This window comes from Thamnophis elegans, chromosome 10 (genome assembly GCF_009769535.1).
Source record: "Thamnophis elegans isolate rThaEle1 chromosome 10, rThaEle1.pri, whole genome shotgun sequence".
Taxonomy (NCBI): Eukaryota; Metazoa; Chordata; class Lepidosauria; order Squamata; family Colubridae; genus Thamnophis; species Thamnophis elegans.
In genome coordinates this window covers 618228-639428 of record NC_045550.1, presented here as the reverse complement: position 1 = coordinate 639428, position 21201 = coordinate 618228, and the positions used below count along the sequence as shown (strand labels likewise).

The following is a 21201-nucleotide window of genomic DNA, read 5'->3' as shown; positions in this document are numbered from 1 at the left end:
ATCTAATCTGCGTGGTCAGGGCCACCTGAGCAGTACAAATGGGCACGGAGCCTTCTTGGAACCGTTGAAAAGACCCTGTTGGGGATTGGAGGGAGATGATTTGACCCCTTTTTCAAACCTCTCTGTCCAAAATAAGGACAGAGAGGTCCAGGGTTGCTAGGGAGAGGGAGGGGTTCGTGAAGTTACTTGGAATCGACTCATAAAGGCCATTCTCCAGCTCGGGGCGAGGCGATTTGTTCCCTCCCGGCAGCTTAGAAAGCCGAAGCCGCCTGTTGAACAGGGGAAAAGAAAGGGAGGGGGGGGGACGCGGCTAATCCATAACAACAGACGACCCTCCCCCCCTCCCCTCCGCCTCTTACGTAAGGTGACCAGACGTCCCGATTTCGGCAGGACAGCCACAATTTATAACAATTTGTCCCGTGTTCTGGTGGTACAGTGACCAAAGTTACAACGGCATTGAAAAAAGTGACTGATGACCATTTTTCACACTTAGTGACCATTTTCACACTTAGCGACCGTTGCAGCATCCTCATGGTCATGCGATCAAAATTTTGATGTTTGGCAACAGATTCGTATTTATGATGGTTTCAGTGTCCTGGGGTCATGTAACTGCCTCTTTTGTGACCTTTTGACAAAGTCAAATGGGGAAACCAGATTCACTTATGCTACTAACTTATCAGCTGCAGTTATTCACTTAAGAACTGTGGCAAGAAAGGTGGTATAATGGGCTTAGTGACCAAAGTTACAATGGCATTGAAAAAAGTGACTGATGGCCATTTTTTCACACTTAGCGACCATTTTCACACTTAGCGACCGTTGCAACATCCTCATGGTCACCAGATGAAAATTTTGATGCTTGGCAACAATTTATATTTGTAAATTGTAGTTATGTTGAAATAGAAAAAAAATATTGCAATGCTATTTTTGCATTGTATTAAAACATTTTGTTGCTCCGTATAAAATCTTTAATCAACCCCCCCCCCTTCAAAGGTCTCCCCCTGTACTGAGAATCTGGTCACCTGACTCTGACGGCGGCGAGACCCTGGTTGAGCTCCAGGGGGCGGGGCCAGAAGGAAGCCCCGCCCCGCCCTCCCCGCCCGATCCCAAGTCCCGCGGGCTCTCGCGGGCGGGCGGGCGAGATTTGCGGGCGTGAGTTCGGCGTCCTCGAGGTTTGGCGAAAGGGCGCCTCAGCTTCCTTCCGTGGCTCCGCGGGGAAAACCCCCCCTCAGCCCGCGCGGGACGGCAAGGCCGGCGGCCCCGGAGCCCCGAGCGCCTCTCCCGCCGCCCCCCCCTTCGCCCGCCAGCCGCCCATCGAGGCCGGCCGGAGCCTCCCGGAGAGCGCGTCGCCCCGGGGCGCGTCGTCCTTTCCCGGCCGGCGGAGGCTGGCAGGAGGATGACGTCACCGGATCAGGCTGACCGGCAATGGGCGCCATTTTGAAACCCCCGAACCTCCGGCGGCCTCGGCGGCAGCGGCGGCGGCGCTGGCTGTGGCGGCGGCCGCTCCTCCACCCGCGGCTCCACCGGCAGCACCGGCAGCGGCGGCTCCCCCGAAGGAGGCGCTTGTAGCGGGTTTCCCCTCCGTCCCCGTTGGCCCTTCCGCTCCGCGGGCTTTTGCAGCCGGCGGTCTCCGCCAGCCTCACGCCGCGCAACATGGCAGGTAAGGGACACGAGTGGCGGAGGGCGGAGGGAGGCCCGGGGCCCGCAGGGGCGGCCTTTGGAGGGGGGCCGAGCGGTTCCGAGGCCGGGCCGGCATCCGGGCCTCCTGGGCGGGCGGAGAGGCTGAGCTTTGGCCGGCGCTGACGGCGCTTCTCATCCCCCGCAGGGGTGGCCGGCGGCGGCGGCGGAGGGAGCGTCGCCGGCAGCGGCGGCAGCGGCAACGATTTCCAGTGGTGCTTCTCGCAGGTGAAGGGGGCGATCGACGAGGACGTGGCGGAAGGTAAGAAGCGGCGGCGCCGCGAACGACCCCCCGGCCTTGGCTTCCCTTCTTCCCCCTCCGCCTCCCGCAGGATTTTCGGTCTGAAATAGCTTTTTTTAACCAACCCCCGAATCCCTTTTCCTTCCTTCCTTCCTTCCCCCTTTGGGCTTTAATCCCAGGGCACGTGACGGGGCTGAACGGTTCCTCCTTTCTCCAGCAAGCCAGAAAGACGCTTAAGCAGCACTGATTATGTTACCTAGTTGGGTAATGAGACGTCTGCAAGGAAGCGAGTCAGCTGGGAGGATCCCCTCCTGTCATTTCCACCCCCCCCCCAAGCTGCAAATACTCTCCCTTTATTAAGTATTGTTTGTATTTATTTATTAAGTATTTATTTATTAAGTATTTATTAAGTACTGCTTGTCAAGTGTGAAGATGCAGAAAGTCTTGGCTTTGATGGCTGGGTGCCTTTAGGAACAGTGTTTCTCAACCTTGGCCACTTGAAGATGTCTGGACTTCAACTCCCAGAATTCCCCAGCCAGCGAATGCTGGCTGGGGAATTCTGGGAGTTGAAGTCCGGACATCTTCAAGTGGCCAAGGTTGAGAAACACTGCTTTAAGGACGAATGCAGCCTGATTTATTACAACCCTAGTTGCAATAAAAGAAAATAAATCACACCCAAGACATTTGCAGGGTATCGAGACCCCCGTTTTTCTCAATTACGAAGCCGGCAGGGATAATGAATGGGTGATGCTCTCCAGTAGCTTCCGTGATTTAGGTTGGAGGCCATGAAGTTTTCAAAGGTCGCTTTAAGAAAACTTTTATCAATCTGTCAGTACAGGTGTGCCTGCTTATTTTTTGTGTAATTCTTTCCCCCCCATATCTCTGGTCCTTGGGGAAAGAGTGGGGGGGGGGTGCAGGGTCTGGCTGAGCTGCTTGCCGTCTCTCTTCAAAAGAAAGCTTTTTTTTAATGTTCTGGAGAAACGACACTAGAATTGGATAATGGTAAGAAAGGGATGCAGGAATGATTAGAATAATAGCTGTCAGTATGCCTGGTTCTAACTGATAATGCAGCTCTTTGGTTTTAATATAAACAATTAAAACACGAGACTGTCTTTCTGGCATTGCAGATTTTTTTACTCTTTAATATGTTGATTAAGCCGATCAGTTTAGAGCAACAAAAACCTTTACCAGTATTAATAGTTTAGCCTCTAACATAATTGAGACACATAAACTAAATTCACTGGTATTTATTACCTGACAAATTTACTTAGAATAGCAGGCAAATTACCTCCTTAGGTTCACAATTGCTGATTTGCTTTCTTTGCATCACTTCTTGGAACTGTAATAGTTCAGGTTATCTTTATGATATATTCAAATGTATTTTTGAAAACAGGCAGCTTCTAAAATTATATTGTCTGAAAGATGTTGATTTTACTTGTACTTTGCTGGAGTTTAGACCTATTGCAGGAAAAAAGAGAATAATGCAGGGTGTGGTCTGGATGAAGTACTAGAATAACTTTAAATACTAACAATGAAAATAGTGTCCTTTTCAAATTACTGTATTTGATTTTTATCAAATAGAATTGAATTATTTAGTATTTATAAACAGGTATGTAGGGGTTTCCCTACTTCGTTGAACACTTACGCTTTGCAAAAGTGACCAGTTGTCCAGGAAAGTTTATTTGAACAATGCTTGATTTTTTTTTTCTTATTGTTTATGCATAATTTAAAACCTTGTTTCTATGAATCATAAGGGTGTGCATACTTCAATGGTGGTAAGTGTAGAAGAACTGTTCCCATTATCTATCTCTTGAGAGAGCTTCATAGGAAAGTAATACAGCATTCCTATACAGGTATTGCTTTTAGACACTACAATGTCGTTTGATAGTCTTCACACAGTTCTGTAATTGAATAGCAGGTAGCCATGTAATGCTAGTAACAAGCTGTCTGCATGCTTTCCTATTGAGCATAGCTAATATTTATGTGGAGAGTAGTATTTGGAGTTCTATTTATAGCGGAAAAAAGCCCCACCCATATTTGTTCAATTCCAGCTATGTTGCATAAGAGGTCAGAATTACATGTATAATCACCTGGTCTTATTGTACTAGGAAGCCATACTATTGAGAATGTTAAGTGCTGTTGTGTTTTGTGTAGTAGTGGGGCCACAGAACCTGCTCTCTCTCCAGTTGTTCCTTGCATTTAAAGAAAGAGTCTAGCCTATTGAAACACACTGGGTTTTGAAGGTGGGTTGGAGAGAAGATGGTCAGCATTTTGAAGGTCCCCCTCCCCCCGGATTTGCTAATATTTCTGATTTATGGGCACTAGTTATGGGTTAAATGATAATAGATTGCAATGTAGGCTGTCTTTATGATATTCAGAATTGCACGTTTGGAAAGAAGTAACTTTTTACACTTTGCCTTGGGTGATGATTATGTAATTTTGAGGGAATATATTAAAAGTGATTGGTGCTTCTGTATACTATATTAGACTTAGGTTCGTGTGTGGTGCCTCTTGCTTATACATCTGGGAAGCAATAGACCTGCTTTCAGAATATACGGAGGTGCAGTTAAAGAGGCAAGCTGCAACTTGCAGTAAGAGGTGCGATTTGAACAAAAATGGCCTGTTGTGCATTTAATTGGAGTTTTAATCCCAAATTGTTCATATTTGAAAACATACAGTACAGATTGTCATCGACTTTAAACAGTTCATTTAGCGACCATTCGAAGTTACAATGGCACGACCATTTTTCACAGTTATAACTTTTGTAGCATCCCCATGGTCATGTGATCAAGGTTGAGGTGCTGGTTCATACTTAAGACGGTTGCTGTGTCCCAAGGTCATGTGATCATCTTTTGCAACCTTTTGACAAAGAAAATCAGTGGGGAAGCCAGATTCATTTAACAACTGGATTAATAATTTATCAATTGCAGTGATTCATTTAACAAATGTGGCAAGAAAGGTAGTAATTAAATTATATATGGATACTTATGAAATTACTCTTTTGTTTTATTTCTGATTTGTGGATCACACCCAAGCTTCCTTATTCACACTGAAGTGCTGTGCTTCTTAAAGGAGTTTACACTGAAGTAGTAGGAGTGTTGAACTGCAGTTAATCTTGGGCTGTAGGAATGTAAGGACATTATGCATGTTCGGACTGCAATAAATCCAGATGAGTCCTAAGTGAAATTACAATAAGAATATAGAATAGTATCCTATAAAATATAAAATGTTTTAAAGCGGGTCTTTACAAAATAGTTTATATTAGCTTTAACTGTTTTCATGAAACATAACTTCTGCTAAGCAGCCTACGGTGCTACCTCTATGCCATAAATGCATGGTGTATTGAAAATTGCCCACTTGCTTAGTCTTGCTCTACTTATTTAATTGGTTTCACTTATTTAGGCGTATGTAGTTTCCCAAGAATTTATCTTTCAAAAAATGTTAGCTTTTTTTCTGAAGTTTGTAATCTTCCATCTCTACTAAGTTTTGAATTTTTTTAATTTGTCTTTCCCATAAAGTGAGTTTGCAGTGGAATCTGTATGTATCTGATTCAGACTCCATGTAGGTGTTCTAATGTGGGAAAGAGAGGACAGCGACCACAAAGGCAAGTTTCAGTATGTCCACCAGGATTATTTTGCTTCTGCCAAACTAAGACGGACTTCCTTGACCTCTGGTTGCTGTTCTATTATTTGAAGACATGCAACATTTGTTAGAGGGCAAAGAAGTCCTGTTATATTCTGCAGCAGAAATTCTCAGACGGTTTCCCCAACAGGTCAAAAGCCACTTAGAAAGATGTCAAAATGTTCATTACCTGTTCAGACTTGTGCAGGTAAAGTTCAAGCACTGTTAAAACTCCCTATGGGCTTTGGCTGTGCAATCCGGGTGCGTGTTTGCCCAACCAGAACAGGGACAAGTTTTGACAACGCTCCTCCCTTGCAGGGCAAGCAGAGCTAGAGCCTTGTCAAAAGTCACTTTGATCTTTGGCTGTCATTTTGTTTGTGCGAGCCTGCAAGGGACAGTTGCATTTTAAAGTATGATAATCTCATGGTATATAGACTAAAATAAAAAAATAAAATTTTGCCCAATCCCAACACTACTATGATCAATGATTTCATTTATTGAAGTAGTCATAAGAACTCAATTTCCATTTTAGGGTATTGCAGAGCTGCAAAGTTTAAGAGCCACTGTCTTATATACACTAATGATGCTATATTGTAATCTGCATGTGGAATGAGATTGGTGGCTGTGTCAGGTGTACATATGTTAGAAAATATTGGCCACATGTTCATGTTGGTATTTTATCTATTGTGCAAATATTGTTTAACATAAACTATAAACCTTCCTATCAAATATGGAGCTATCATTATGATGGATACACAGGATAAGATAGTAAGACATTTTAGGCCACCTAGTGAAATGCCCTGTCCTGCTGTCACTTTACACTCTATAAATGTAAAGCTCGCTTGCTTTTGTGTATCTACCGATAGAAAGGAAAGAAGCAACTTATTCTAAGCAAACAACAGGTCTAATAATTATTTATATAAGTATATCATCTCTTACATAAAAATGCCCCATTATGAAATATTTTCTGATTAAAAAAATCTCATTCCTTTGGTAACAAAAGGTTCTCTAAGTTCTGTACCTCAGTTTATAGTTTATAAGAATTATTCATCTTCCATTCCGTTATAAAGAAGCTTCCCAAATGCTTGGCAATCCATTATCTGGTTCACAGTCCAGCAGATTTTTAATGCTGAAGGGCTCCATTTGCTCCCCCCACATCCACACGGAGGATGGTTGCTGCGTGCATTCCAGTATCCTCACGTGGGGGTTGGGGGGTTAGGGGCTTTGGGGAACATACATGTATGGCTTTGCCTACCCATGGCCTGAACAGAAATGACTTACTAGCAAGACATTGTTTATTCTAAGCAGTGCATCTTCTTCTGTATTTTGACAAACGGGCATCTAGGAGAAAACCGCTTTTGTTTATCAAGCTGCTGAATAATTGAGTGCTTTGGGACGGGAATTTTTATTTTGCCACATATCTTTCTCATCTAGGGCCTACTTATCTAATGTGCTAATTGATTTCAACATATGCATTCAAAATAGATTTTATTGTATGTTTCTTTAAGTACCAGTAGCAGGGTGGTTATTTTGTTAAGTATCTATTGTACTGACTCACACACTTAACTTTACTTGAAATTAAAAATTCTAATAATTAAATTAGAATGCTCCAAAGTGCCATCTCAAGAATGCCCGTGGGTCCTACATAACCCCCGAGGAGATTAATAAAAATAAAACCAAGTGTGCTTACTTGCCAGGAAATGCATAGATAAAACTGAAAGAATCCTGTGAATTTAGGAAAATATGTTAATTAATTTACCTAGTGTGTTTAGTTAGAACCATCATGCAGCCATTTTGTGAATATGTCACTCCTATAATAACCCTGATGTATCAATGTTCTCAACATTTCCTCAATATCCCAAGTGTGCCCACAAGCCCAAACAACTTACCTGCCTGCAATTTAGGACACAGAAATTTCAAACTAATAACTAGGCAGCACATTATACAAATAAATAAAATGTTACTAATGGGGTATAAATCTCTCTCGGACTCACAGGATAACAATACAAAAGTATATAACATCAGAAAAAGCCACCAATAGTAAAAAGACATCCTTTGCAAAGCTAAACAGCCACAATAATCCTGTTAAAACATTTGCAAGAAATAATAAAAAAAATAAGGCTAGTACTGGTGGCCTAAGCTGTTTACTATTCAGCATAGTGGTATGTGTTCTATTTAAATGAAAGGGAGGGTTAGACTAAAGAACAGCATTGAAGCACTGATCCTAGCAGCACAAGAACAGGCACAACGTACCAGGTCCATAGAAACAATCCTACCACATTAGTCACATCGAAGGTACAGACTGCAGGCCTCAGAGACAGTCCAATACATAGTGGCAGGGTGTAAGATACAGGCAGGAGCCACATATACTAAAAGACACAAGCAGTAGTTGGCATTGTTGATAGGAACAGCTGCACAGAATATGCACTAGATACTCCTTCGTCAGACAGGAGGTCCCACAGAAGGTGGTGTAGAATAGGAAAGCTAAGATCCTGTGGAACTTCCAGGTACAGGCAGACAAGCAGGTACTGGCCAATCAGCCAGACATCATAGTAGTTGACCATAATACCGTGTGGGTGATAGATGTAGCAGTGGCAAACGGCAGAGCATCAAGAAGAGGGGGTAAGAAACTGGAGAAGTGCCAGAGCCTGAAGGAGGAACTGGGAAGGATGTGGAAAATAAAAGGTGAAAGTGATCCCCAGTGGTTATAGGAGCACTTGGGTCTGTGGCTCCGGCAGATCCCAGGGACTCAATCAGAGCTCTGTCCAGAAGAGTGCTGTGCTGGGAACAGCTAATCCCAGGCCTCTGGGGGAGCACCCGAGATTGAGGAACACACACACACACAAATGTATTTTTAAAACTTCACTTAAGGGCTTTACAAAGATAACAATAAAACAGACAACTGAAATTCAACACTATTGAATTGGTTTCTTTGAGACTAATGCAATAAGAGAAGATGCATGCTATCTACAGAAATCCATAGTATGTAATTGCCATGTTATTACCCGCCTCTGTGCTTCTGTTGCTAGCCACTCCAATCCCTCATCCAGATGAAAGAGCTTCATCCACACCCTGAACTCCCCACCATCCTATCAGGTTGGTTCTTTTTGGACCCTTCCACCTACCAGTCAGTGCCCAAACTTAACAAGTAGCCGCTTCATCCATCTATCAAAAGCCACACTATACAACCACCACTGTCCTTCCAGGTCTCCCCATGGTGGACAGAGATAAAATGAAGTAATTTTCAGGGAAACTAGAGGAAGCTTCCTTCTCCCTTTTACTGGGGGCAGGGGAGAAAGTAAGCACCACCGCAGAAAATCCCAGACCAACAACACTTGTCTACCAAAGTCAAAACTGAGCATAAATCCACTGTTTTCATCTCCATCTCTTGCTAACAGAGTTAATAAAAGCATCCTATGAAAAGGTAAGGTATCAATTTGGCATCTCAGATTATTTACGTTTATTAAATATTACGATTAAAAGGATAAAAACTAATACAAGCTAAAAGGTGAACTATATTAGTCAAATTTTGATTGAAATTAAATTAAATCTTTAATTAGAAACGAAAATTTTGGTTCTTTCTGGTTCCTTCTAGCGTCCAGCTTCCCAAGTCCATTCAATATTTTTTAAGAATTCCAAACAACAGCGTTTTCTCATACAAAGAATTCTTATAATTACTTTCTAAATCTTATTTCAACTCCATCTGGATCTTTAATCCATTTATGACTTTCCAAACATATCCTAATCATCCTGTTTAATCCAGACAAAGACATTTATAAGTCGTTAAACTTGTATTTGCAACTTCTTTTTTGCCAAGGATTGACAAAAGGTCACCCAGTTTTGTCAATCCAAAAATCGTCAATAGCTAAAATCAGTTAAGTACCGTATTTATCGGCGTATAAGACACACCTTTTTTCTTCAAAAAAGAGGCTGAAAATCTGGGTGCATCTTATACATCAAATACAGCGTTTTTTGCCTCCTGAAGCCCTGCTCCTTCACCAAAATGGCCGTGCATAGCCTTATGGAGGCTTTCAGAGTGCTCTTGGGGGCCGGCGGGGGTAGAAATGGGCCGGGTTTTGCCCCAGTCCCCAGCAGCACTCTATAAGCCTCCATAAGGCTATGCATCCATATTTTTTTTGCCAAAAAAACGGGCTCGTTTTTGCCCCCCCCCCCCAAGCACTCTGCAAGGCCTCCCCCCCCCCAGGCTATTCATGCCTTTTTAAAAAAAAAATGGGCTCGTTTTCATGAAAAACAGGCCATTTTTTAGAAGGTTTGCAGTGCAAACCTTTTTGCCCCTTTTGGAAAGCTCTTTAACTGATTGATGGGAATTACATTGATCAAATGCTGTGCCAGCAGGAACAAAGTCTTGGGTGCTGCAGATTGTCAGCGATTTCCTTCTCCAGCACATGGATAAATACACCTGGAAACATCTACCTACCTACCTACTCTCTCTCCCTACCTGCCTACCTACTGTATTTTTCTCTCTCCCTCAATATACCTACATACCTACTCTCTCTCTCCCTACTTATCTACTGTATTTCTCTATTTGTCTCTATCCCTCTACCTACCACCTACCTCCTCTCTCTTTCTCTCCCTACCTATCTACTGTATTTCTTTATCTCTCTCTATTTCTCTATCTACCTACTTTTTTAAAAAAAAATGCTCCTCTAAAACCTTGGTGCGTCTTGTACTCCGATGCGTCTTATATTCCAAAAAATATGGTAATCAAAAGTGATTAGTGAAGGAAATAGGCAAACCTAGTGTCCTTTTTAAAGGTGCTGACTATGATTTCAGCAAGATGGTTTTTCCTAATCTCTTAAGAATTCTAAACTTGCCAAGGACCACCCTCTGGCGGTCTCTTCATGAGGACCAACTGTCTGGAGCACTTGTGGGCGATCACAAGCCCTCTCCTTCTCTGGAGAGGAATTACGAAGACCCATTCTGCTTTGCTTTCATTCTACAACAATCAGCTCTGCTTTTAGCAGAGCCATTTTCAGTTTACCATTTCTTCCCTGGAAGTTCGGTATCTCAGATTATTCATAGAATAAATCTTAAATATAAGGAAACTACTAAGTAAACTTAACAAACTGAAAAGATTGTGCATTACCTAGCTTGGTAATGAAACGTCTGCGAAAAAACAGCCAAGCCCAGAGAGCACCAAGGACTCACAAATCGAAAAGAACTGTATTTGAAGAGCATACAGATAGTCGTCAAATGTAAATGATCATTGGAACTGGAATTTCCATTGGTAAGTGATGCAGTCACAAAGCATGGCATTACATCATCGCTTAGCAACTGCAACCATAGCAGCGTCCATTCTTCTTGTTAACTGAATCCTGCCAGTTGTTAGTCTTCTGAAGCTTCTGAATCCTACGACTTAACAGGCATTTCTTGGGCTTTGCGAAGCATTGTGAGAAACGGTATACGCAGTTTGGAGAATGGTGGGAGTGGCCTTCTTGCAAAGTTTCCGGAGGCCTCTGAAGCTTTATGAAACATCGCGGAAACGGAGTGCGGTATTTGGAGAACAATGTGAGGAGCATCGAGAAGGAAGGCTGACATGGTCAGCAGTTGGCTCACGTAGGGCCAGGCTGGGCACACCTTTTCAGTGGGATGGAGGAGACAGTGAAGGTCAGCTGGGCATAGTGGCGCTTGTGGAGTTTGACACTGTGGAATTGGGATGGATGGATGGATGCCACAGAGCTGATGGTGATGCTGTGCGATGGCCCTGAGGCGGCAGGAATAGAGAGGTCTGGCAGCCATGACGGCTGGATGAGACTGCTGAAAACACTGGGCCTCTGGTTCAGTGCCACTGCTGCTAAGGAGTGCCAGTATGCAGGGCACCAAAAAAAGGGGGGGGAGTGGGTGGGTGTAGCCAGTTGAAGCATCCCTGCGGTAGGTAAGTGCAAGCAGGCTGCCAAGCGCCCAAATTTTAAGCATGTGGCCATGGCACTGCAACAGCTGTAACGGAGGCCCAGGTGTTAGTGCCGTTTGTTAAGCACCATAGCTTCAAATGGTTACTAGTTAATTTGCCATTGGAGTGCAACCTGTTTTTCTTAGTGCCTCACTGAACTTAGGCCAAAAGTACAGGTAATCCTCGACTTACAACAGTCCATTTATTGACCGTTCAAATTTACAACCGCACTGAAAAAAAGTGACTTAGGAGTATCTTTCACACTTATGACCATTGCAGCATCCCGATGGTCATGATCAAAATTCAGATGCAGCCGGCTTATATTTATGACAGTGGTAATGTCCCGGGGTCTCGTGATCCCCTTTTGTGACCTTCTGACAAGCAAAGTCCGTAGCAAGAAAGCTCATAAAAGGCGGCAAAATTCACTTAACAAATGTTTCACTTAGCAATAGAAATAAATGTTGGGCTCATTTGTGGTTGTAAGTTGAGGACTGCTTGTAGTTTGCATAACCTGCAGTGGAAGAATATACTTAAAGACGCAGTTTAAAAATATATTTCCTAAAGCATGTTTCTAATTACATCTTACTTTTGGTCTAATTTATAAACAATGTGAAGATATTTAGTAATCAAAGTAACGTAAACTGCTATCTTTAGTATTACATCTAATGATGATTTTAGTTAATACTTATGGATAAAATTATTAATAGAATCTCTGAAGTATAGAAAGTATACTGTACTTTCAAGTACAGTTCAACCATGTTAAGACATCTCAGAGACAAATCTTACCTGCTTGCCCATCACCTGTAGCAATTATTTTCACAATTTCTTGGCACATTTTATATTTTCTTACAAATATCCTAGAAGCAAATTCATTCATACACAGAATTAGTTTTAAAATAAAATACCAAACAGTATTCATAAATCTTTAAGGCTTGATATAGGCATTTTGGTGACAAGCATCATTCATCATCACTACAATTAAAAGTGCATCTTTAACATACCAGTTAGGGCCCCCCCTCCCCCTTTGGAACAACAGTATTACAGCTTTAAAGGTCATAGCTAGAATTAGATCTAGAATTTCACCTGGAAATGAATTGTAAAGCAGATCACCAGGCATTGAAATGATACTTGACTGGTAGCTGTCAAATTTTAGAATTAGTATTGTTGGTGGGGGGAAATGCAAGCATTCTGGGATTTTGAAATTTTTAATAATGGACAAAATGTGTACCACATAATATAGACAAAAATATACTTTAAAAATGATAGTTTTTAATATATAAAATCATAGTTCTTAATATATCAGTAGCATAAATTACATAGCTCTTAAATATCAACATACAGTGAAACAGGTATAAATCCTTTAAAAGTCTGCCCTTTATGAGGTAATTCTGCCAATCAAAATTCTTGTCAAATTATATTTACTGATTGCATTTATATTCTACCTGTTTCTGTGACTTAAAAAGCCACAGGCCCCTATAATTTTAGTCTCATGGCCATAACTCTTATTGAAAGAAGATTGTTAACCCTTTGAAACTATCTGTAATCCTGCTGCAATTTACAATATGACCAGAGTTTCATTTAAGTGTTATTAATAGATATTGAAATTCTGATTAAATGGACAATACTCAAAAGATACGAGTCACATTGATTCAACACTTACCGCTTTTTATGGGAAAAAATGTAAGGCCTCAAGAGTAATCAGCTCTCTCATATTTCAAGCATTGAGATAGATCAGTGATGGCAAAAAGGTTGTGCGGAAATGTCGCACGTGTGCGCATTCATTGGGTCCATGCTCCGGAAAAGCCAAACTTCCGGGTTCTAGTATGTAGGCATGCCCAATGATCAACTGGTTATCACATGACCCTGGGACATGGCATCTGCCATAAATAATAAACTCAATACCAGGAAAGATTCTGGAAAAGATAATCAAGCAACAAATTAGCAAACACCTAGAAGTAAACAAAGTAATAGCCAAAAGCCAACATGGGTTTGTCAAAAACAGATCATGCCAGACTAATCTTATTGCATTCTTTGATAAAGTGATAAAATTAGTGGACTAGAGGAATGCCGTCGATATAATTTACTTGGACTTCAGTAAGGCATTTGATAAGGTATACCATAACCTACTACTAGACAAAGTAGAAGAATGTGGGTTTAGACAGCATCACCACCAGATGGATTCGTAACTGGCTGACCAAACCGCACTCAACATGTAGTCCTCAATGGAACTCCATCTACATGGAGGAATGTATGCAGTGGAATACCCCAATGCTCTGTTTTAGGCCCAGTACTCAATGATTTGGATGAAGGGATAAATGGGGAACTCATCAAATTTGCAAATAATACCAAGCTGGCAGGAATAGCCAACACTCCAGAAGACAGGCTTAAGAAGGATCTTGACAAACTTGAACATTGGGCACTATCTAATAAAATTAAATTCAATGGTGAAAAGAGTAAGGTTCTACATTTAGGCAAGAAAAATGAAATGCACAGGTACAATATAGGTGGTACCTTGCTCAATAGTAGTAACTGTAAGGGGGGCCTTGGAGTCCTAGTGGACAACCATTTAAATATGAGCCAGCTGTGTGCAGCAGCTGCCAAAAAAGCCAATACAGTTCTAGGCTGCATAAACAGAGGGAGAGAATCAAGATCACGTGAAGTGTTAATACCACTTTATAATGCCTTGGTAAGGCCACACTTGGTATACTGCATTCAGTTTTGGTCACCATTATGTAGAATAGCAATAGCAGTTAGACTTATATACCGCTTCAAAGGGCTTTCAGCCCTCTCTAAGTGGTTTACAGAGTCAGCATATCGCCCCCAGAAAAGATGTGGAGACTCTAGAAAGAGTGCAGAGAAGAGCAACAAAGATGATTAGGGGACTGGAGACTAAAACATATGAAGAACGGTTGCAGGAACTGGGTATGTCTAGTTTAATGAAAAGAAGGACTAGGGGAGACATGATAGCAGTGTTCCAATATCTCAGGGGTTGCCACAAAGAAGAGGGAGTCCCAACTATTCTCCAAGGCACCTGAGGGTAGAACAAGAAGCAATGGGTGGAAACTAATCAAGGAGAGAAGCAACTTAGAACTGAGGAGAAATTTCCTGACAGTTAGAACAATTAATCAGTGGAACAGAAGTTGCCTCCAGACGTTGTGAATGTTCCACTACTGGAAGTCTTTAAGAAGATGTTGGATAGCCATTTGTCTGAAATAGTATAGGGTTTCCTGCCTAGGCAGGGGGTTGGACTAGAAGACCTCCCAGGTCCCTTCCAACTCTGCTATTGTATTATTGTATAAATATGAACCAGTTTTCAAGCATCTGAATGTAAACCATGTAACCATGGGGATGGTGCAACAGTTTAAGTGTGAAAAATGATTATGTCACTTTTTGGGTGCCGTTGTAACTTCAAATGTTCACTAAACGAACTGTTGTAAGTCAAGGACTGCCTGTACTCTGACTGATTTGGTCTAGAGAAAAAAACAAAGCCTATTTTGAGAAACTGGAAACCTGGATTTTTGTTGATAGAAGAATAGATCAAATTGGACGTTTTAGAAGTTAAAAGAATGAAGAGAATGGGGAAAAGATAAAGATCGTATCGTAGTTACTTGATAGAAAGAAGGGGGAAGGTAAATTGTATGTTTTTCCCACTTTTTCTTTACGTTCTGTTTTTTGTATGTTTGGTTTGGTTTGGTCTACTTTTACTGTACCCTGAGGAATAATTAGTGTGATCTTCTTCAAGGCGTCCTATTCAAGTCCATTTCAATTTTCAGATGCCTAAGACTTTAATGTGTAGTCCATTCATTTTAACTTTCTAGTTTGTTATATACAGGAGTTGAAAATTGTCTTAATGAAAGTTGATTTAAGCTTTAGCTCTTTCCACCAGCGTTATCCTGTTCTTAGCAATTTTTCCCATTCCTTCGTTTACGAATCATTTATTCTATTGGGAGAGTGATCGATCAGTACTTTTTAACCTAGGACACACACGCTCACTTCCTGAAGTCTTTCTAATATGCAGACCACAAATATGGAGCAAGGAGGCAGAAATCGTATCCCGTCTTTATCCTATGAGGATGCAAAAAAAAAGTATAATAAAGAAAAACGTTATAGAGATAGTTGCAGATATCCACCACAAAAAAACCCATACACCAGGGGAGTCAAACTCTGTTTCATTGAGGACTGCATCAGGATTGTGTTTGACCTGCAGGGGCGTGGGCAGGGCAGGGCGTGGCCAGCTCGACGTCACTCATGTTGGGGGCACCTGTGGTGATCAAGTGCAAAGGCAGGACTTCCCTCAGATCCTCCATCCCTCTTATTATGATCTTCCTTCCTTCCTTTTCTTCTTTTTCCTTTCTTCTTCCTCCCCCCCCCCTTTCCTTATGTTTCCTTCCTTGCTGTCTTCCCATCTTTTTCTTTGTCTTTCCCTTTCTCCTTTCCTGTCTGAACTTGCATGCTCAAATGCAAAGGGCGAGAAACATTTCTCCTTTTGTTTTTGGTTTGTTTTGGTAAGTACCCTGCGGGCTGAATCTGGCCCTCAGGCCTTGAGTTTGACAGCCCTGCCATATACCGTTAACACTAAAAAAGGGTTAAAGAAAATGGAGGTAATTTTGATATATCAACATATTTACTGATTAGGTTGGATACTTACAGAAATATGTCCACAGAAGTTAAAACTGAAGGAGAGTGCTCTCTCTCTCCATCTCCTTCTCTTGTCTTTCTAAACAAGTTATTATTTGGTTGGCTGTCTACATATTATACGAATAAAGTCACTGAATAAACGTTGGTTTCTGTTAAGGTCATAAGCCACAATATAAAAACATGATTGTTTGTTAAATTACTGATTGGAAGCATGACTTAGCAAACGGGAAGTGGGTTTTTTTGTTTCTGGTGTATTGTGGTTAGTGTTTCTGCTCTATCCAAACCTTAATCAGAATTTCTCATTTGGGGCGGGAAATTCTGGGAGGAGTTAAAAGTCCACAGATCTTAAATTGACAAGATTGGGAAACATTGGTCTAAACATCCCCAGAAAAATAAGCCTCTTGATTTCTTGCCATAATTTGGTTTTGGTTTTTTAAGGCATAGGACATACTGATTCTCTTTTGTTTTGCTGTTTGTTTGTTTGTTATCCAGAGTCATATGATCTGGGTGACTTATAAATATTGTTAACTAAACACCTGGATAAGATGGGTAAGAAAAGAGAAATAGTGTCTGAATAAGCTGTCTGTCAAATATGAAGAGCTAATCATTAACTGAAGCTAGTGAAGCAGCAAAGATGTGAATAGCATACTCTGAATCAAATCTGAGAGCCTGTTAGGCGAAACACAGACCCAATGGAGAAATGCTTTTCATGTGTTTAGCATTTGCTGGGGGAACCTGGGTAACAGTTCTGTAATAATGATACCCCTCAGGGACATCGTTTCCCCCTTAATTAAGAGGCTACTTTATCTGGGCTGCCAAAATTCAGGTAACTGAGATGGTCGCAAGTTTTGCTCCCCAGATGTTGTATTGGTTGTTTTGATTGCTATTTAAAAGAAAGTCAGATATCTAAAGATAGAAACTCTGAGGGGAAGGGAAGATTTTCTTTCTTTCTTGCAATCCTTTATCTTTTATTATTTATATTCAATATAAGCACCTTAGTGTATCTAAGAGGTAGCTGTCTAGATCCCTGCTATAGGTACAACATGATGATTTATGATTGGCAGAAATTTGGGCAAACTATTAACTATATCTGCAGTTAACATTGCTGTTTTTCTGAAACAATCAAGCATTTATTTCACAAATCCAGTATGTCTAGGTAGAATTTCAGTACTTTTGATACTAAGTCTTTCTTGGATTGAGTTGTCATTGGAAAATGCTTTTCTTATTGTTGCTGTGCTTTTCTTTGTGATAATAAAGCGTAGCATTTTCTGTGAAATAGAAGATTTTGCATTTTGAGTATGCTAGTTTTGACCTTACTTTATCTGAGAGGTAATAAAACATAGGTTAAGGAGGAGCGGAAATTGACTATGCAGAAGGAAAAAATTCAAGGCCAATCAGGAAGCAAAATCATAACTATAAAATCCTTGAACATTATCTAATCTCTGTGTATAATCCCTTCCTCTACCTCTCACCCTATTTCTTTATTATATTCTGTTAGATAAATAGGATCACTGTTATACTGACAGTTCCAATATTACTAGCCTTTTAGCTAAAAATATTAAAGAATAATGGGTTAATAATAATCAACAAACCTTAAATGCTAGGGCAACAGCAGAATGATTAGAAATTGAGAATAGTTTTATTTTTCCTTGAAAATCTTTGTACATGAAGATTTTAGAGGATTTAAACAAAGCACCAGTCAAACAAGAAAAAAAATTGTAAGTGCTTTTAATTTTTTTCCCTTATACCGGTAAAATAATGTTACATTATCATTTCTTTTAATTCCCTTAATCTAGTGTTTCTCAATCTTGTTGACTTTAAGTCCTGTGGACTTCAACTCCTAGAATTCCCCAGCCAGCACAGCTGGGGGATTCTGGGAGTTGAAGTTCACAGGATTTAAAATTGCCATGGTTGAGAAACACTGTCTTAATCTGATTATATGTGCTGTCTACCTAAATTATAAAAATAATGTAAGCATCTTTGTGATGCTGCCATCTGTGTGTATATGGGTTCCCCCCCCCCTTCATTTTGTTCACTCTATAACACTCAAAGCATTAAGTTCATCAAGGTCTTTTCTGCTGCAATTCTTTCTCAATGAACATTAAAGAATTTTTTTCTAAGCATTCAGTGTTGTAACAACATTACAATTCTAGTGAAACTGTTAATCCTTAAATCCATTCTTCTATAGCATTCAGTGTGTAGAATCACTGCAATGATCCAGTTGGGAATTTTATTTATTTATTTAGTGTATGGCATCTGCGGAAGTCATGCAAACACTGGTATATAAATTATATAAATACATAAAGGTATGTGAAGAATACCATCTAGGAGATAAAATATTAAATTAAGATAAAACTATAATAAAACCACCATAGAATTGCAATGGGATAAATGTTATTATTGGATATCTAAGGAAGTTAGCCATCTAACTGGTTCTGGTGTGACAGCAATTAGATCATCCCAGGTGCCTTGACATTTCCTGAGGAGACATTCTTGAGCTAGGTGTGTTGTGGTTTGTTCTGGAGCACCACAGTCACTTTACGGGCTGTCCGTCATTCTCCACTTAAAGAGGTTTGCCTTAGTTCTGGCACGGCCCGTATGATTCAATTCAGGTGGCTCCATATTTTTCAGGGCAACTAAAAATGAAAGTGGTTTTGTTGGAACTACTTTCTAAAAACCACAAACGGAAAGTGGTTTTGTTGGATCTGTGTGATCTGTTCAGTTGTGGTTATTAAAAGTTGTCCATCTTAACAGAGCAGTTAAAAGTCGCTACGCACGGCAACTGAATTGGATATTGCATGCCTCATTGTCAAAACCTACAAAGGCAGCTATTAGGCTACAGCAGTAAAACTCATTGACAAAAAATATTTAACCCCAATTGGCACTGACTAAAGATGAATGTAGAGAACATAGAAACTTCAGAGTCACCAAGAAGTCTGTCTATGACAAGGGACTGGAATAACAAGAAAATCAGAGTTTGAAAAAAGTTAAGAAAATCATTGATTTTCTTTCAAAACAATGTAGAAAGGTTATGATATATTAGTTTGTCCTCAATTATAAAATGATCTATATTTTATTTTTACAGCTGATATTATCTCAACGGTTGAATTTAGTTACTCTGGAGATCTTCTGGCAACAGGAGACAAAGGTGGCAGAGTGGTTATATTTCAAAGGGAACCAGAGGTCAGTGAAAAAGTGGTGTTTCAAACTTCTATAATGTAAAGATGTTACATCATAATCAAATGTCATTGTTTATGCTGACACATATCTTTAAGAATTTTAAAGGTATTTTTATTTAAAATTTAACTTGATAATGAACTAGGCAAACCAGTAACATTTTTTCTATGGATATCGTTTATACATGTTATAAAGAATAAGCACGCACAATGGTTTTCTATAATGTCATATGATTGTGACATTTATTATGTGTGCATTTGCCTTTGCCTCTATGTCATACAAGAAAACTTTCCTTTGCACATCACTGGAGCCAGAGGTGTGCAGTAACATTCAAGATACATCTTTATTACAGGATAAAAAAAATATCTGGTCATCCAGATGTGCTGCTGAAATATTGTTTTGACAGTATTTGCAATCACTACAGACTGTGGTGATATTGTTATAACTAGAAAAGCTTCAGTTCCGCATCCCCAATTTATCTATTTATAACATGGAAATTAAGAATTAGAGGTTTTGTTCCATCTGATTCATTAGAATGTTTAATTCATTAGAATGTATACTTTTTTTACGTCCATACACTTCTTTCCTTGCAGAATAAAAGCCGTCCTCATTCGAGGGGAGAATATAATGTTTACAGTACCTTTCAGAGTCATGAACCTGAGTTTGACTACTTGAAAAGTCTAGAAATTGAGGAAAAAATTAATAAAATTAGGTGGTTGCCACAACAGAATGCTGCTCACTTCTTATTATCTACAAATGGTAAATATATTCTATTTACACAATAGTGTTCTAGATACTTTAATTGCATGTGATAACTTCCATATTAGTCGTTACCATATTCCTTTGTGGGCTGTTCTTGATTGCTTTTATTTTTTCTCCTTAGTGGTTCATGAAGTCTCTTGCTCCCAGTCAAATTTCCACATGTGCTTAAATTGTTCTGATGGCTACGTTGTTTTGGTTTTGTGCCCTTCCCAAGCCATGGAATTTGAAAGAAAGCAACTAAAAAACTTACTTCAAGCTAATCTATTGTATTCTTTTTCTCGGAAGCCCCTTGTCCCTGGTAACAGTTTCATTTCCATACCAAATAGCATCGCCTCAGCAAAAGCAGAAGGGAATATCTGAATTTGAAATTTGCTAAGTCAGATATTTGGTAGTAGAAAAGCACAAAGTCTGTAAGTTCCCTTTATTCCCAAATCCACACCTAAGGAAACACCTCACGAGGAAACCCATTGATACGTTTCACAGAAAAAGTCATGGCGTACAAAATCATTAAGGAAATCTAAAACCATCTGCCTCACGTGTAAAACAGATTACAAGCATATCTTTAAAAAGCTTCTGCCGTTAAACAAAGCACGACAGCATTAATGGAATACATGCTTCTACAAATAACACAAACCAAAGCATTCTTTATAGCTGCTAGTATATTTTTATCGTCATTTGAGTACTGCAGGAGAAAAGATGAGTTTGACCAAACCTTTATTATTTATGTTTTTTGTAATCTAATACCCCTCCATCCATAAAGTTTAGGTGCAAAGAAAAAGTCTTTGTGAGGGCAGGGGTTACCACGGCCTCACCTCTGGCTTCCTGATTTTGTATGGTGCTAGAGAGTCCAGTTTGTGCCACCTGCAGCCGTACCTACAGTGGGGGGAGGGAGCCAGAGAGTTGGTTGTGTCACTCAGTCCCTTGACCATGACTTGCCCTCTTCTCTTCACCCTATATGAGCACCCTTGACTGATGCTAACATTCTTCTCATACTGCTGTTACTGGAGCAGCCCAGTCTGAGGTGGAGTAGGCCATGTACTCCACTTGTAACTTGCTCTAATGCTCCTATGGCTTCTCTGATGCTTCTTGGTTCCAACCCTCTTTTGTACGATGATTCTGTTTCATGTTTACGACTACTGCTGTTTTGTGCTTCTCTGTTGCATCAAAATTCTTCACC

At 40.5% G+C, this 21201-nt stretch overlaps 1 protein-coding gene across 1 annotated transcript in view; it reads left to right on the top strand.

Annotated features, from left to right (window-relative positions):
* The first annotated feature begins 1136 nt into the window (after positions 1 to 1136).
* The window catches only part of PPP2R2D (protein phosphatase 2 regulatory subunit Bdelta), a 33315-nt gene continuing 13250 nt past the window's right edge, over positions 1137 to 21201 (top strand). The window contains exons 1-4 of the mRNA XM_032225281.1: positions 1137 to 1657; positions 1823 to 1936; positions 19171 to 19268; positions 19856 to 20021. Coding sequence (XP_032081172.1) covers positions 1651 to 1657; positions 1823 to 1936; positions 19171 to 19268; positions 19856 to 20021 — 385 coding nt within the window. The 5' untranslated portion in view covers positions 1137 to 1650. The remainder of the gene's footprint in view (positions 1658 to 1822; positions 1937 to 19170; positions 19269 to 19855; positions 20022 to 21201) is intronic.